The sequence below is a fragment of the Xiphophorus hellerii genome, chromosome 13, assembly GCF_003331165.1.
Source record: "Xiphophorus hellerii strain 12219 chromosome 13, Xiphophorus_hellerii-4.1, whole genome shotgun sequence".
Classification (NCBI taxonomy): domain Eukaryota; kingdom Metazoa; phylum Chordata; class Actinopteri; order Cyprinodontiformes; family Poeciliidae; genus Xiphophorus; species Xiphophorus hellerii.
In genome coordinates this window covers 23,160,566-23,178,289 of record NC_045684.1, presented here as the reverse complement: position 1 = coordinate 23,178,289, position 17,724 = coordinate 23,160,566, and the positions used below count along the sequence as shown (strand labels likewise).

Genomic DNA, 17,724 nt, shown 5'->3' with positions numbered 1-17,724 from the left:
TAGAAGATGTCTTGCAGGAGGTGATTGTACGAAACGTCAAGGATCATGTTAAGATGTGTGTCTAAATAAAACCAGATAAACACGATGATTGTGGCAGTCACGACGTTTTATGACCGGGAAGCTGCCATGTTCTACTGTTGGGAGAGATTTCGATTTGAAAACTTGAGCGGAACAGTTAGTTTGCTAAATATTTGTTCTCGCTGAGATTTTAGAGTGAAATTAATTCTTAGTATTCCTCTTGTATACGTTCCTCACTGCTCCAATTGAAAAGCATTAGAGGACGGGCCATGTAGTGCTTTTGAGCTGCAGTGGGAAAGTTACCCAGAGGTATATTTGCAGTTCTGGTCAGACGTTTACATCCACACATTGTTAGCATGAGTGTAAAATGAATTGATTTTGGCGCTTGTATTTTGTGTATCTTAACAATTGCAAAACTCGTAAGGTTCTGCCATTAGGCTAGCTGGATATTTGACCTCTTTTCTTCTGAGAAGCAGTAACAGAATTAAATTGGGTTGCTTCTTTGGCACAGTCCCTACATTCATTCAGTCCATACATTAAGAGGATTGAGTTCAAGACTTTAGATTTACAAAACCTTGTTTGATTATCATTTGGTATCTTTGTCCAGTTGAAATCCCCAAATGTGGCAAGTTTAGCTTCTGATTTGAGCGGAAGTTGGGAGAAATTGATAGTTTTCCTCTTTAATTATTCAACCTACTTTATGCAATTTATTGTTACCACAGGTAGAGCGATAGCCCTACTTAATGCCACAATGCCTGACTTCCAGTAAAGTGTACCTTAGGTTTGAAAACCTCACCTTCTTTTGTCAAATAAGTTTTGTCCAGAAGACCGGAGGCTTTTCTGTGTGATTGAAGTGTGTAAAAAATATTTTTTATTTCCAGACTTTATTCATGATCCCATTGTCTAAATATTTAATGTTAGTATTTTACATAATGGGGCAAAAAAAGTGTAGAGAATTGTGGAACTTGTGGTTAAAATAGCAAAAAAAAAGAAGAAAGAAATGAAGTAAACTGATTAGTTCTTAGTTGTTAAAAGTGTCTTGGTGTTCATATAATTACGGCCTTTCTCATTGGCTTTACTTGATATATTTCACTTTCAGAATTTGTTCGGGATACACATCTGGACCTATCTGAACTTGCTGGTTCAGAAGGGCACTTAAGAAGATCCGTTGGAGCCTCCCTCTGTATTGTGTGCGGGGAATGTAAATACATTTCCCCCCGGCAGAGGACCTTGAGTAAGCAAAAGCCAAAAAACTCTACCCCGGACTCCAGGCCGTCTTCCACTATGGTTAAGGTCTACGGCGGGAAAAGAGCCGTTGAGACGGTGGATAAGATCGTCGTGTGGATTAATAAGTACCCCAAAGTAACACTTTGCGACATTGCAGCAACATACGACATATGCAGTCACAATTGCGGTTACATTTTACCAGATGATCTCAAGAACAAGAAGATGCGTTGCTTCAAGCGGGACATGACGGCTGGATTTAGAATTTGGCCCACTTGTATAGGGCATAACAGTGAGCAAGGTGGTGAGGCTAAAAATAGCACCAGCAGTGTGCAGAGTGGAAACAGCATCTGTCAGGCTGAAAGTCTGACAGAACAACACAAACACCCAGAAGAAGGCACAGCATCGGAGGTCTCAGAGACGCCTTCAAAGCATTTCTACAATGGCTGGACGGATGTAGACACCACTACTCCTGCTTCTCTCTTAAAAAGCAAACACACAGAAGAAGACGAGATCAGGACTTGTGTGTTGGACCAATATCATCTGGACGATGCTGGACTTGGATCTGACCCGATTGCTTTGGAGATTCACAGAGACAAAAGAATGAAGCTTGGGGACGGAGTTGAGTGCAGCAGAGTTTGTCGCACGGCCTTGAAAGGACCTGATCAGACTATTTTCAGTCCGACTGAAAATGATGTATTTCAAATATCACCAGTGCTGTTCAGTGAGAATGATGAGGTGAACGTGGACGAACCGGAGTTTTTCACTTGCCAGAGAGTAAGGCCGTATTTTAGGGAACTACCTATTTCGTGTGCGCGAACTTGCATGTCCTGGCCTTTTCCAAATAGTCAGCCGAAATGTAATGTTGGTGCTTCTGCCACAGCCTGTTCAGAGACGGGTTCATCACAAAGGAGCCCCATTGACTCTGTGACAAAGAATTCAAACCTGTCTAGTTCATCCACAGGAGAAGACCACAACATGACAAACCTGAGGACAGCGCAACAATCTGTGCAGTCTGGAAAATCTGTAGCTCGTCTTCATTGTCGTTCCGTTCCATCTTCAGGCCCAGGTCGGCTTAGTATGGAGCCGGATGTTGGAGATGGATCAACTTTTCTGTTGAACCGCCTTGAATTGAACGGCTCCACCTTGACTACTACCACCCACTCGGTGCTCAGCCTGTGTGACTGGGAAGGATCCTCTGCTTTGTCTAATTCATCAGATCCATCATCAAGCGGCCTTTCTTCCACAAAGTTTTCTCCGCTCCCTTCAACGTTCCTATCAAGGAAAATCCAAAACACTGCGGGGAAAACGTTTGAGGAACCCCAACTCTCCGCATGCGGTCCTGTATCCTTTGCACTTCCAAACAACTCCTACCAGAGCCTTCTATCCTCCATCGGCTTCAGTTGTGACCAGAACAACAACGATGAATGTCTCCCAATGAAGAGTCCACCCAGTCTGGAACCATATGACGCAAGTCCGTTCAACCCAAAACATTTGTGCAACTTCCCCAGACAAAACTATGTGGACTTTGACTCTGATGGGTTTCTGCTTCCACCAGAGCTCTCCCCCATCACCTCTCCATATAGGTGCATTTTAGGGTGTACCTCATTCGAAAGCCTGGAAATATTGGAAGATGAGGAGGTTATGAACAAAGATGAAACACCAACAGATTTTTACCTGCTGCAAGTGGCTAATGGCAACACTGAGACCTCCAGTACTTCTTCTGAACACTCCAGCAAAGAAATGGAAGGCGCTACAAGTCCCAGTACTCCGACTGACATCACCGCTTTCAAATTGTTGTCTTCTCCCAGCAACACTGAAGTGGGTGGTGATGAGGGTATAAAGAAAACTTTAGATGACTCAGAGAAAAAAGTTGAGGACGTTAAAAGAAGTTTCAAGCAAGTTTCCTTTGGTCCTAAAGTACAGGCAACCGTTGGCTCGAATGTCCCGACCGAAAGCAGCCCGTCTCCCAGCAGCCATAGTGAGGAACACACAGAAGAAGACGACGAAGAAGAGCAGTGCTCTTCTACAGAAGAGGAGTCGAGCTCTTACAACACGGAAGACGACCAAAGAGAAGCGGAGGGGACCAAAGAACGGGAGTCTGACGTTTTGGACGAGTTCACAGCTTACGAACAGGATATCTTGCTCGTCAACCTTGGGCAGGAGGATCCGGAACTGTTTGAAAATCTGCCACAGAAGAGCCTGCTAAACCTGGGCCCCGTCAGGGACACCGCGGCTCCTAAAAAGAAACCAATCCCGGCAATAAAGTTTTCATCCAAGACAACCAAGTCATCAGTGTTTGATCAAAAGTAAGGACTCCTGTGTTTCTACATCATGTAGGCTACAAGTGGTTTCTCCCTGTACTAAATGAAAGGTATTTGTGTTTCAGAGTGACACCAGTTACAGTCGATCTTCATGACATCTGTACTGATATTGCAGGTAGGAATTCTGGATACGTTTTATGTTTTTTGTGGCCATTTTTGAATGTTTTTCTACTCTATTTCATGGACAAACTAATATGTTACAGAGGAGATGGAAAGCAGACCATGGAGACCTCGGTGTAGCAACATAACTACCAAAAATCAAAATCCATACCATCAAAGCGAACATCTGGTAATGTAACTGGAGGGAGTCCTCTTGCTCTTTATTGTGTCTCATACAGAGCCCCTCATTTCTCTGGCGTTTTAAATTTTGAGCATTTTATTGGAAAAACATCAGAAATGTTTGAGAAAGCGCCCTAGTGGATAAATGTTCTCCATGTGGGCAGAGAAAAAGAGCATAATGCTTTACATCAGTATAAAGTTACATTTGATCATGCAGATTTCATTACGAAAACTCGTTTAATCCATTTAAACTGAATTGAAGTGGATCACTGCATTTTAGTTTATTGGTCAAAATGTCTCGGTATTAAATCAACGTAATATTACCGGTTTTGTGGATTTTAAAAAGTACTTACACTCCTTCAATTTTATTTCCCAACATTTTGTCACATTGTCGCCACAAACGTTGATGCATTTTATTGTTGATTGAATGCGGCAGATCAAAACAAAGCATAACTCTGATGTTAGCCTGATGTTCTTTTATATTTATCCCTACGGGTTAATAATTTGTCTCGACCAGCTTTGAAAACCCAGTGACGGACATTTTTTCCAATTTTCCTTACAAAATAACTAAATTACTGTCGGATTGAATGAAGAGTACTTTTTTTTTTTTTTTCAGCGCCTGACAGTTTTTTTTTTTTTTCCATGTTTGTCCTCCATCCATCTTCCCCTCGATTTTAACCTTCATCCCTGTTTAAGAAAAGCGCACCACTGCATGATTTACCACCATTAAAATTTTTTTTTTGGCATACATACACTATATTTGTTTGTGCTAGGATAGAAAATTTACTTTTTGGTCTCATCCAACCACACCACCTTCTTCCACGTCTGCCATGTTTTTTCTGACTAACTTCACGCAGGATTTCATACGGCTTCCTTCTTGCCGCTCTTCCAGAAAAATCAGATTTGTGATGTGCAAATGATTGTTTGGCTTAGGTTTGGATTGGTACAGCTATCGCATAAAATGCCTAGAAAAAGAAAAAATCCATTGAGGTTTTTGATGTTTTAATGTGACAAAGTGACACATTTAAATAGATGTGAGTACTTTGCCACCTATGTTGCATGTTTTCAAACAGGGACGATCTGATAGAAACAACATTAAAATGGATGGATCCCTGGAAAGGTATTCCTTCACACAATTTACATGCTGAACTCTTTCAATACAGATAAATTAGTGTTAATCTCATCTGTGTGTGTTTGTTCAGTAATTTTGGTCGTCTCATCCATCCACACGTGACCTCAAGATTAGGTAAGTGGGAATAAGAAGATCAAATGTGATCTTTTCTTTTTCACTGATGACTTTTTATTTATTTAATAGAAAGGTCAGGTCCAGGTTTGCCTAAAGTGAATAACGCCTCACATCTGGCTCTTCTGCTCCTTCCACAGGACGGTGTATGAAAAACCCGGCTAACCTGACAGATTTTAGGCGTCAGAAATCAAATGAAGTAAGTATTTCTATATTGGGGGAAAAAAAGACTGCTTTAACTTTATTTTTAACACTTAAATAAGTGAATTCTACAACAATGTATTTCTTTATTTGGTTTAAAATGATCCGTCTAACAAAACATAATTTGGTCTGATATGAATTGGCACATTTTCGTTTTTATGCTTCAAACCTAATGGTTGCTTTTGGACAATATGCGTTTAAAAAAACAAGCAAAAGCGGCAAACAATAGTGCAATTCATTCAGCTAACTAAATGACTGTTTTGCTGATTCTTGTGATGGACTCCTCTGTGTAATGGAGCAAATCTTCTAATCCTCAGTACTGCAGACAGTACTTCAGTGAGTCGCTGTCCTGTGGCTTCAAAATGTGTCGCTTCCAGCATCTACCGGCGGAGGGGGACGAGAAGGTACGTCCGGCGAAACGCGTTCGTTCTCAGCTCAGACACTTTGTGCCGAAGTAGGAATCCACTGGATCTCTCTAGAGACCGTTTATTACTTCATCTGAGAAGGAATTCCTCATATAATTTTACCATAAAAAAATTCTTTCCATGCTTAAAGGCTGCTAGGTTTGCATCCTTGTTTAGATGTTTGTTGATCACAGGAGGTATGTCACCCTCTGCTGTGCTGTTGGTGTCGTTGCACATTTTCAGAGACTGTAAATTATCCTTTTTTTTTTTCCTTTTCTCTCTTTCTTCTAGTTCTGTGTTGATACGGTGACGAAGTTCGCCAAAAATCCAGCGTGCCTCCAGAAAGCTGGTCAGTATCCTTTCAATGCAAAGTTTTCACTTTTTCTCAAACAGCTGTTCAAGTGCTCTGCAAAAGGATTTCCTTTTTTCCTGTCTTCAGAAGACATCTTATTAGCAAACTTGGTCTACTTCTGGGGCTGCACAGTGGCGCAGTTGGTAGCACTGTTGCCTTGCAGCAAGAAGGTCCTGGGTTCGATTCCCGGCCGGGGTCTTTCTGAATGGAGTTTGCATGTTCTCCCTGTGCATGCGTGGGTTCTCTCCGGGTACTCCGGAGTCCAAAAACATGACTGTCAGGTTAATTGGTCTCTCTCTAAATTCTCTCTAGGTGTGAGTGTGTGTGTGAATGGTTGTTTGTCCTGTATGTCTCTGTGTTACCCTGCGACAGACTGGCGACCTGTCCAGGGTGAACCCCGCCTCTCACCCGGAACGTAGCTGGATATAGGCACCAGCAACCCTCCCGACCCCATTAGGGACAAAGGGTGAACAGAAATGGATGGACTGATGGGTCTACTTCTGTGTAGCTTAATCTCAGTAAAAGCAACAGAGGTCTATTAAAAAGAATTGATGAACGAACAGAATTATGACGATCACATTTTTCAGCAGACAGGTCAGAGAGAATGGCATCATGAAGTTAGAAAAACAACACAATTGTTTTGAGGTTGAACGTCTCACATTGTCATGTTCAACTGATCACCAGAAAATTTTAAGTTTTTGTGTTTTTTATTTTTTTGCACAACTGCAAACCTGGTAGCTGCAGAGAAGCTTCACATATCAGCAAATTTGGGCTATATGGAATAAAAAGCAGAAAAAACAATGCCAGTATGCTCTAAGTGATGTATGAGACAGAGCTAAACCTTTTCACCTAGATTCAAAACACTTTATTGTCACCTAAATGCATCATTTCCATTATTTTTCAAGATGGCGGCGCGCGTAGACGCAGCGGCTTTGTGCTCACCGACTCGAAGTTTGTCTTTTCCACTTTGCGCGGTTAAAAACACGTACAACCGACAAAATATACTGGCCATTGGTCAAGCAATCGGGGAAAGTCTGTCACAGGAGCTTTTCCGTGTCCACAACAACATTCCGGTCGATATTGCACGGACACCGGGCTCTCCCTGGATTACAATCCCAGTATCTACGACAGGGCGACGGCGCAGAGATCGTAAACAAAAGAGGGGGTGTCGCAGCGGCGTGTTAGCGAGGCTCAGGAAACAGCCACACAAACCACCGCTACCAAGCATTTTTCTCTCCAACGTGAGGTCTCTCGCTAACAAACTGGACGAATGGAAGCTGTGGATTGCAACTGACAACCTCATCCGGGAATGCTGCATTCTGTTGATCACGGAGACGTGGTTAAATCCAACCATACCGGACCCGGAGATCGAGCTAGCAGGCTACACAGCACATTGACAGGACCGATCAGCGAGCTCCGGTAAGAAAAGAGGAGGTGGACTATGCATTTATGTAAATAACAGCTGGTGTAAGAACTCCATAGTAGTTGTTAGCCACTGTTCTCCCGGCGTGGAGTTCATCACAATTAAATGCAGACCCCGATACCTCCCACGTGAGTTTAACGCCATTCTACTCACTGCGGTTTACATACCACCGGATGCTAACGCTAGCTCGGCCGTGGGACTCCTGCATGATACTATCAGCAACAACCAGAACAAGTACCCCGAGGCTGTTCACATCGTCTCTGGGGACTTTAATCATGCTGATCTGAAATCAGTCCTCCCCAAATTCCATCAACACATAAAGTGCACAACCAGGGGTGATAAAACTCTGGACACAAGCTGGACACAAACATCAGACAAGCATACAGGGCTAAACCCTTAGCACACCTTGGCCAGTCTGATCACATGTCCCTGCTACTGATCCCTGCTTACACCCCCTGCGGAAACGTGTCCCCAGTACAACCCGGACTGTCACCATCTGGCCTGAGGATGCCTCTCACCAACTACAGGACTGCTTCCAGAGAACTGACTGGGAGGTTTTTGCACATCAGGACCTGGAGAACTACACCTCAGCAGTCTTGGACTACATCAGGTTCTGCACGGACAATGTCACCAGGAACAGACTCATGAGGATCTATCCGAATAGGAAACCCTGGATGACTAAGGAGGTCTGGGGCCTCTTGAAAGCCAGGAACGCTGCTTTCAGGTCTGGGGACAAAGCACTCTACAGTTCTGCCAGAGCCAACCTGAGAAGAGGCATCTGCCAAGCTAAGGCATCATACAGAGGGAGAATAGAGAAGCAGCTCAGGAGCAACAACACCAGGCAGGTGTGGCAGGGTCTTCAGCACATTACAAACTACAGATCCAGCAACCAGCCATGCACGGAGGGAACCACTTCCCTGGCAGAGGAGATGAATATCTTCTTTGCCCGCTTTGAGGCGACACCTACCACAGCTCCATCACAGCTGCCTGTCCACAGCAGCTCTGCTCTCACAGTAGAGGAGTGTGAGGTGAGGCAGGTGATGAGGAAGGTGAACCCAAGGAAGGCTGCGGGACCTGACGGTGTGTTGGGACGGGTGCTTAAAGACTGTGCAGACCAACTGGCTGGAATCTTCACAAAGATTTTTAACCAGTCCCTGTCTCAAGCCCCTGTCCCTCCCTGCCTAAAGTCCTCTACCATTGTCCCCCTGCCGAAAAGAACCAACATCAACACCCTGAACGACTACCATCCAGTGGCACTCACACCGATCATCATGAAGTGCTTCGAGAGACTGGTGCGGAGTCACATCCTCGCTGGCCTGCCTGCTGAGCTGGACCCTCTCCAATTTGCCTACAAAGCAAAGAGGTCCACAGAGGACGCTGTATCCACAGCACTTCATGCTGCCCTGACCCACTTAGAGAAGCAGGGGAGCTACGTCAGAATGCTCTTCGTGGACTTCAGCTCAGCATTTAATACTATACTTCCCCAACGTCTGGTGTCCAAGCTAGCAAACCATCAGCCACCTGCAGTTGGATCCTGGACTTCCTAACAGGTCGCTCTCAGAGGGTCAGACTGGGCCCCCACACCTCCACTGCTCTGAGCCTGAACACCGGATCGCCACAGGGTTGCGTGCTCAGCCCACTTCTCTACACCCTCTACACTCATGACTGTGTCTCCAACCACCTCAGCAACAAGATCATAAAGTTTGCAGATGACACGACTGTTGTTGGTCTCATCTCAGGCGGGAAGGGGGAGCTGGAGTACAGGGATGAGGTGAAGCGGCTGTCAGAGTGGTGCAAAGTCAATAACCTGCTCCTCAACACCTCCAAAACAAAGGAGCTGGTGATCGACTTCAGGAAGAACAAAACGGACATCCATCCTCTCACCATCAGTGGGATCTGTGTGGAGAGGGTCCCAGTGTTCAGGTTTCTGGGCATGGAGTTGGAGGACAAGCTAACCTGGAGCACCAACACCAAGGAGCTGTTGAAGAAGGCACAGCAGAGACTGTACTTTCTGAGAATACTCAAGAAGAACCGTCTCCCCTCAGACCTGCTGCAGGCCTTCTATCACTGCTCCATAGAGAGTGTGCTCACGTACAGTCTGTGTGTCTGGTACGGCAGTAGCACATCCGTGGACAAGAAGGCGCTCCAGAGGGTTGTTAGGGCAGCAGAGAGAACCATAGGCTGCCCCCTCCCCACTATGGAACAGATTTACACTTCCAGGCTCCACAAGAAAGTTTTGGACATTTTAAATGACTCTTCACACGCTGGCCATGGTCTCTTCCAGCTGCTGCCATTAGGCAAGAGATACAGAGCAATAAAAAAACAGGACAAATCGCCTAAAAAACAGTTTTTACCCGATGGCAATCATGGCACTAAATTCAAAGGCATAAGAACTTCTGCTCTTGACACCACTTTGTTAAAAATGTAAATTCTATTGCGACACCTTCAGGCGCTGCAACCATCTTCTGATGTCTATTTATTTCTCATTTTGTACTATTTATTTCTTTATCTTTGTATATTATGTATATACACATAACCTGCATCTTAACTAGAGTCGAGCAAATCTCAATCTCGTTGTAATCTGTTGATGACAATGACAGTAAATCTTATTTTATTTTATCTTATCTTATGTTTTGGGATATTTTTTAATATTTTTTTCCAGAAACAACTGACAATCAGGTCAAAGTTGATTTGACTGGTTGGCATTAAATAAAAAGAGCCCTGCTGAACAAAATCTTTCATGATGTTTTCACACTTGCTAGTCCAGTAGACTCTGTTTGATCGGGAAACAAAATTACGACATTTCGTACAGTACAGACCAAAAGTTTGGACACACCTTTCTAATTCAATGGGTTTTCTTTATTTTCATGACTATTTATAAGGCAAGAAATCGCACTTATTAACCTGACAGGGCTCAGCTATGAAGTGAAAACCATTTCAGGTGACTACCTCTTGAAGCTCATCAAGAAAATGCAGAGTGTGTGCAAAGCAGTAATCACAGCAAAAGGTTGCTACTTTGAAGAAACTAGAATATAAGGGCTATTTTCAGTTGTTTTACACTTTTTTGTTTAGTGTATATTTCCACATGTGTTATTCATAGTTTTGATGCCTTCAGTGTGAATCTACAATGTCAATAGTCATGAAAATAAAGGAAACTCATTGAATTAAAAGGTGTGTCCAAACTTTTGCTCTGTACTGTACGTTTTCAGTTGGTGTGGTTCACTGTCACACCACACTATGACAAATTAACTAAACACTTTCAAAAACCTGTTCACCTCCTCACCAGTGGTGGCGCTGCACCAAGAACCACTGAAGAAAAAAACAGCACGAAAACCTCTGAAGAAGAAACGAGTGCGCCTTTCTTCTTCACAAAATGTAAACAAAGATGTAGCAGCGACAAATTTTAGCGGTGTAAGATTTTTCTTCTGTTTCTGGTAAAAGATCACAAGCCATTTCTGTCGCTAACACTAGACTCTCACATTTGTTATGGTTATACTTACCCAGAATGCCCTTCATTGTAGTCCGCTTCCTGCTTTTGAAGCAGTCTCTGGTCCCCTTGGTGTTCACATATGTATTCGAACTGTGCCAGAGTTCACTTCAGTCAAACAGAGACGGACAGGATTTCCCTTTTTTTCTTTTTTTGTGCACATCAAAATTCGATTGCATGTTCACACCTACCCAAACTTTTTGGATTTTATTTGTAAAGCATTGTGAAAGCAGTGTTTTGGTTTTCAACTGCTTTCTAAAGATCTATCACAGAAAATCTCAATTAAAATACACTGAAATTCATGTTTATAATGAGACAAAAAAAATTCTCATAACCACTGCAAGGTTCAGTGGAGTTCAGAAGCATGTATGTTTTTTTCCCACCTGCCCCCTCCAGGCGCTGTGTTTACTGGGTACTACCAGAACAGTCCACCGGGGGCGTATTTCTCCATGCCGGTCCTCCTCACCCTGCTCTGGGCTCTGCTGAAAGCCGGCATGATGTCCAACGTCTTCTCAGTCCTCCGCGTCAGCTTGGCCCACAACATAGTGGTCAGTGCAGCAGTCATGTATGTAACATAATCCAGCGTGTTGCCTACGAGACGGCGGGGGGACATCGCGTGATTTAACCCTCTCCTGTCCTCCTCCAGCCGGGCCACGAGTTCCTGCTGGCTCTCTTTAACTACGTGAGGGACAAGGATCTCATGAACTTCGTGCCTGAACTGATGCAGCTCACATTCAAGGTGTCTCAGTTTGTTCATCCTCGGGTTTGCTGTCGAGTCTTTTTTTTGTTTGTTTTTATGTGAATGAGGGAATTTCTGTTGCTGTTTTGTTTGACAACAGATGGCCAGCGTCGGTTTGGAGCTGAGCTTGGACTGCATAGACGACGTAAAACACAGCCCCATGTTTCAGCAGGTGGCTCATCACAACTCGCACGTCGCTCTGGGTGGAAACCACAAGTTAGTAACACCTTCAGGTTTTACTCATGATTTTAGCTGCTGTAGTTCCTAATTGTTTGTGTAATAACGTAAAAACTTGTGATTTAACTCATTTAGCTCACCTGCCTGCATGCAGAGTCCTGAGTATCTCAATTTAGTGCATGGGATTGTTGAAATAGAGGTTAGTTCTGTTTGATTTTTGGGTCATCCCTAAAGATTACACTGTTTCTTATTATATTTATTCATATCATCCATTTTGTCAGCTTTGTGCCAAGCAGGAAGACTGGAAACGGATGGGAGAGGTGTACAGGTCCATCTGCCAGTTCAGCCAACACCCAAACCAGGTGGAGCGAATCAGCGGCCGCATTGCTATAGCGCTTCTGTCTGAGAGCAAAGACAAGGTCTCACTGCCTTACGCTGCTTTCGCTAAGACAGGTGAACGTTCTCAATAATGTGTCTAGTACTTGGTACTCTTCCTTTATATTTTTAAATGCACAGTACACGTTTTACTTCTTTTTTTTTTTTCTTCTGCTTCACTACCTTCAATTCCGTTACAGATTTGCTCAGAACTTTGTCGCTATTCCGCTAATGTCGCAAAAACAAAATTTTGCAATTTGTGGTGTTTCCATTGGATAATAATCTCAATTAAAATCAGATGTTGAGTAAGTTTGTTCACGCGATAAACCTTGAAAAAAAAAAAATTAATACTGCAACTACTTCCTGTCGTCGTCTTCTTCGTGGTTTGCGCCAGCGGCAGCATCTGGTTGTTGATCATGTGTTTCCATTGCAGTTTTGAAAAATAAACCAATTGCAATACAGCCGGAAAACCACCTCATCCTATTGGCAAAACATTTTTTTTTTTTTTTTTTTGAAAATACTTTTTTTTTCTTTTCCGAAATTGGCATGTTTCCCTTTAACAAATTTATTTTCAAAATACCAAATTGCGTTGTTATATGGTCAATGGAAACGCAGCTCCAGTTGGATAATGGATATAATCCCAACGTTTGTGGCAGAAAATGGATACTTTTTCTAGGCACCGTAATGATTGCAATTTTTTATTTTTTTATTTTTTTTAGTGCGCCAAAATGAAAGTGAGGAGAATCTGGTGAAGACTTTTGTGGGCAGAATCGGAGTGTCTTTGATGTTGAGATACCACAAAAATCACCACTGGGTTAAGGTAACAAACCGCTCCGTTTCTCTCCTGCGTTTCTCCAGCTTTCTTTCGTTCGGTTAATGATGTCCACATGCAGGGCCGCATAGTGGTGGAGGTGATGTCCGCCTTAAAAGTCGACTACACAACACTGAAGAGCTTATTTGGGAACGAGGACGGAGCGTCGCGCTGCTGCCTGATCACTGTGGCAACGGAGCTCTTCTACCTGAGTGGGAGTGTGGAGGGAGCGCTAAACACACTCCGAGGTAACGCTGCCTGTCCGGACTCTCATCAGATCTCAGACAGTTATAACTGAAGCTGCTCCTCTTGGGCAAATCAGCTTACAGTTGGCTGAATATAAAAAGAAAAGTAGGTTAGCATTGGGGGTGCAACTTCAGTAATCGATTCCGCTGATGATTAATTGATTAATTGGATACAAAAATGAGCACATTCGGCAGATTTTTATTTAACCACATAAACCTTTTTACACAATACTAGAAATACATTAAAAGGTGGAAAACAAACATACGAAAATAAACATTGTATTGCTTAAAGTACAAAAACACAGCATGTTTTACTTTACACTCAATCATTTGTGGAAAAGGATCCAGCTGCAGCTAAAGAAATGCTTCTAACAACATACTTAACGCTAATACAATGTGGGGCTAATCTGTTTTTTGATTAACCAATTAATTAGGTAGCAAAAGGTTCTTAATGCTAGATCTTATTTCTTTATTTATTTTTACAAAGTTTGAACAAGGTAAAGCTGAAAACCTTTCCACTTGGAGTTCTGGGTGAAAGATATTTACAAAGGTTTTTTTTTTTTTTAATGCAAAATGTATGTGGTTTTTGTACAGTTTTGTACAAAACTGTACAAAATTAATTACTAAGAGTTTTGTTCTTTCAACAAATGACCTTTTAATAATTTTGCATATTCCAGTTAACAATTAATTAATTGATTACAAAATTAGTTGAAGATTATTTCAATAATCAATTAATCCCGATTAATCGTTTCTGCCTTAGAACTGATTTTAAAAAAAAGCTAAATTAAGTTCCTTATAGTATTATCAGAATGTTATTAGGCCAGGAGTCGGCAACCCAAAATGTTGAAAGAGCCAAAAAAAACAAATCTTTCTGGAGCCGCAAAAAATTAAAAGCCTTATATAAGGCTTTTAAAGGCAAAGGCCTTTTAAAGGCCTTATAAAGGCAAAACAGGCTTTAAGTGTTTATATTAGCCTATTATCAAAACGACTAAGTGTATACATAATTAGCATTCATGATTAAATGTTTATTCTCACCCTGCAGTGCGTCCTTAATGACGCACCACATGACTCTGTTGTACAATGATGCTTTAAGTTCACCTTCCGTTACAATATTAATGTTTTATGTTTTGTTGCATTGATAAAATTAAAGAAATACAATAAAGAAATCAGATTTTTGATGTAATTTTTATCATGAAGATTCGACAGGGAAAGGGTCTTTTTTTCGATTTGGAACTCGGGGAAATCTGCTCCCAAATGCAGTTTGCATAACGACGAATGCTCTTTGTAAATGATCACGTTAAGTGTGGGATCAAACACACAACAAAACGGAACCTGCAGGTATAATATAACGCAGTAGCCTTTTGAAAAGGTAAAGTGTATAAAATAAAATTAATACACTTAAAGTTTGATTTCTCTGCAAATGCCAAGCAAGTCAGTGCAATGGTAAGACAATAGCAGCAGCATCTTCTCTTTTGACACGCAGCCATCCTCTGACCTGAGCAACAAAACACAATAATATCGCTAGGTGTCATTCTAAATATATACTGACAAAAATCATTAATCAATTTATAAAAACAACCACTTTGTTACTAAATATATGTGCCTAAGACAGGATTGTGTTCTTACGTGTGTAATGTAACTTCTGTTTACGGAAATCACTGGACAGCTTCTCAACATACTGTATATATATATACATGTTTCCTTTTTTTTTTAATATTATTTGTAGGTGTGGCTTACAGTAAGGTGCGCTCTATAATGCGGAAAGTACTGTCTTTTTGTTATTTGACAACTTCTCGCTACAGAGCAAACATTCAGGTAATCCTTCTGCATTGGCAATGAATGCAAATGATTCGGTCCAAGAATTGTAGAATCTCTCCTCGGCTATTTTTCCCCAAAGCTCTCCCTGGCCCACCACACACCCATCGGTTTGTTTACAACAGCCACCTGCCCCAGCTGGAAGAAACGTCACAGGCTATGACGCAAATCTTCGTTGACAGAAATGTTGAAATTTAATATTTATTCTACACATTTTTATAGCATTGGAAAACGTTTAGAATGATTGTGTCGTGTTTGTCCTCCTACAAAAACCATATTAAAACAAAAAATATATTTCCCACCCCCATCTTTTTCCATTTTCAAACATTTTTGAAAAAGTTCCAGAGAGCCACTAGGCAGCACTACAGAGCCGTGGGTTACCGACCCCCATATTAGGCCAACAAAAAAGGATTTAGCATATTAATGGAAAGTTTAGAAAAACAGTGTAAAGCAAAGTCCATTCAAGAGTTTGGGTGATTCCAGAACCAGAGACTTGACTGGGTCGTACCTGGAGAAAAAGGACTACATTGATGTAACAAAAGTTCCCATTTTGAATTAAATTACTGACATAAATGAAACCTTTTCATGACATTCTAATTTGAGATGTTCTTGTAGTTGAGTTTGGGAATTCGTCCCTGCAGAACACAACTGGTTCCTGAGTTCGGGTTTGTGGCCGTGCGAGCCCACTGATCTGGAGGGCAGGACTAATCTGCTGAGGCGTCTGTCTGGGAAAACCTCTCACCGGGACACCTTGGAGGTCCTCTGTAATCTGCCAGGAGTTAAGGAACCCAGCGGTGTGTGTGTGTTTGTGTGTGTGTGAGCGGTTTTTAACATTTCCTAGTATTTGGATTTGATCTTACTGATGCTTTCAGACATTTCCTTCCCCCTCCTACCTCCAGACCTTATAGACATCTCCAGGTACAGTCCTATGTTTACGTCTCACCTTCAAGTGTGTGTGGAGAGACAGATTCTACCTGTAGCGTCAGACCTGCTGGACTTCATGCTGAGTAAACAGCTGGCTGTCGATCACTCACTGCTGCAGATGCTACTCGAGAAACTGGGCAGGCAAAACCTGTGGCTGCGGGCGCGGGAAGTCTTCAAACGTAAATATCACTGGATCACTGTCCCGTAAAAATCTCATTATTAGCTGTTTAAAACCTCAGAGTGTCCGTGTTAATCCCCCAGATTCTCTGAGTGCGGGCTACTACCCTGACGTATCGGCTGCCCCTGGTTTGATGGCGCTGGTCGTACCCTGTCAGCTCGGCGAGGTGGAGCTCGCTCTCGCCTTGGAGATGTTTGTTGCCTTCAATGCGTCAGCCATTCTTCCTCTTTCAGACACCGCCTCTTCTTCCCTCAGCATCACTCTAAAAAGGTACGTCGATGCTTTTGCAGGGTTTTACGAAAGTGCTTGATCGGCCAAAAAACTGCAATCGGCACGCTGCTAAAAATCACCAATAAAATACATCAAACTTTTTTTATTTGGAGTTGACAAAATGTGAAAGAGTTTTATTTTTAAAGGCCGCACTATGTGGTCTCACTGTGCTCTGCATGGCCTCTCTTGCAGGACTCAAACCTGCGAGGGGGAGTACATCTCGGCAGGTAACCGGCTTCTCTCCGCAGCTTGCCTGCCCCAGCCCAAACTCACTGTCCGCTACACAGCGGTCAACTCCTCCCAGGAGCAGCTGTTCCGGCTGGACGTTCCCTCCGCGCGCCGCTGGCTCCGCCACAATCACTTGTGGGCCAGCGAGATGTGGACGCAACGACCCAAAAGTGTCAACCCCAACTGACCTCGGTAACTATTTTGACGTCTTCTTATGTTCCAGCGTCCGTGAATGCTCCGAGAAACATCAATGAAATCAGGTAGAACGGCGTGTTTCTGTTCTAGTTCTACATTTCTTTTCTTCCTTACACACATGGCGACCCAGTCGCAGGAAATCACAACCAAAGACTGATGCCAGGTGATCAAACTTTTTATGTTCATGTTTATTTAAAGCTCTTTATTTTCCTGAGGTAGTTTTGTTGGCTTTCACTCAGAGTTTTAAGGGAGCAACTTAGAATTCTTTTTCTTGCGGGGAACAATCACATGTAATTTTTGGGGGGTGGAGTGGGTGTTACAGTGTTATCTGTATATAAAATAATTAAATATGTATTTATATGACCACATTATGTTGCCGTATTGTTTGTTATAATCAAAACTGTTGCTTGTTCAGGACCTGTAATTTACGATTTCTTTGAATTAAGTTTTTTATTAAAAGTTTACTTCTTTGTGTGGGTGTGTGTATTTATAGTGTTGCTGTCAATCACACTAGCGCTGTGATTAATCATGCTTAAATATGCAAACTTGAACTGTAAAATTGTTTAAAACATGTTTTATTCTCTGAAACATTTCAGGTTTTCATATTCAGGAATATTTAAAGGGAGTAATTTGTTTCAAACATCATTTAGAGACGTTAACTATAAACTGGCGGTGCTTCGGCGGAAGGATACTTCACCGTTGCAATAAGTATGTTACTTTGGTTTTATCCAAAAGTGAATCGCTTTCTTTTAGTTTTTAAATAATTTTTTAGCAATAGTGTACTGTGACAGTAATCTGAAGGGGGGGAAGAG

General features: G+C 42.4%; 1 protein-coding gene across 2 annotated transcripts; it reads left to right on the top strand.

Moving 5' to 3' along the window:
• The first annotated feature begins 1,124 nt into the window (after positions 1-1,124).
• On the top strand, positions 1,125-17,383 carry topaz1 (testis and ovary specific TOPAZ 1). 2 transcript variants are annotated; one of them, XM_032581935.1, is made up of 19 exons: positions 1,125-3,551; positions 3,632-3,681; positions 3,770-3,855; positions 4,919-4,965; positions 5,048-5,091; positions 5,229-5,287; positions 5,607-5,693; positions 5,985-6,042; positions 11,352-11,503; positions 11,602-11,694; positions 11,795-11,910; positions 12,007-12,070; positions 12,153-12,324; positions 12,966-13,066; positions 13,140-13,305; positions 15,759-15,911; positions 16,017-16,220; positions 16,303-16,489; positions 16,682-17,383. In XM_032581935.1, the coding sequence occupies exons 1-19, from the start codon at positions 1,303-1,305 to the stop codon at positions 16,902-16,904; spliced, it is 4,311 nt and encodes a 1,436-aa protein (XP_032437826.1). In that variant the 5' UTR covers positions 1,125-1,302; the 3' UTR covers positions 16,905-17,383. The 2 variants fall into 2 exon arrangements, with proteins under 2 accessions (XP_032437826.1, XP_032437827.1); XM_032581936.1 differs by lacking the exons at positions 1,125-3,551; positions 3,632-3,681; positions 4,919-4,965; positions 5,048-5,091 and having other exon boundaries at positions 3,764-3,855.
• Positions 17,384-17,724: the final 341 nt, after the last annotated feature.

What these genes read in the sequence shown, in the direction of transcription:
- topaz1 (XM_032581935.1), top strand. Translation starts at nt 1,303, where the DNA reads ATGGTTAAGGTCTACGGCGGGAAAAGAGCCGTTGAGACGGTGGATAAG. An exon ending in ACCATCAAAGCGAACATCTG is followed by an intron (nt 3,856 to 4,918) that starts GTAATGTAACTG and finishes GTTTTCAAACAG; the next exon opens with GGACGATCTGATAGAAACAA. An exon ending in GCTCTGGGTGGAAACCACAA is followed by an intron (nt 11,911 to 12,006) that starts GTTAGTAACACC and finishes TAACTCATTTAG; the next exon opens with CTCACCTGCCTGCATGCAGA.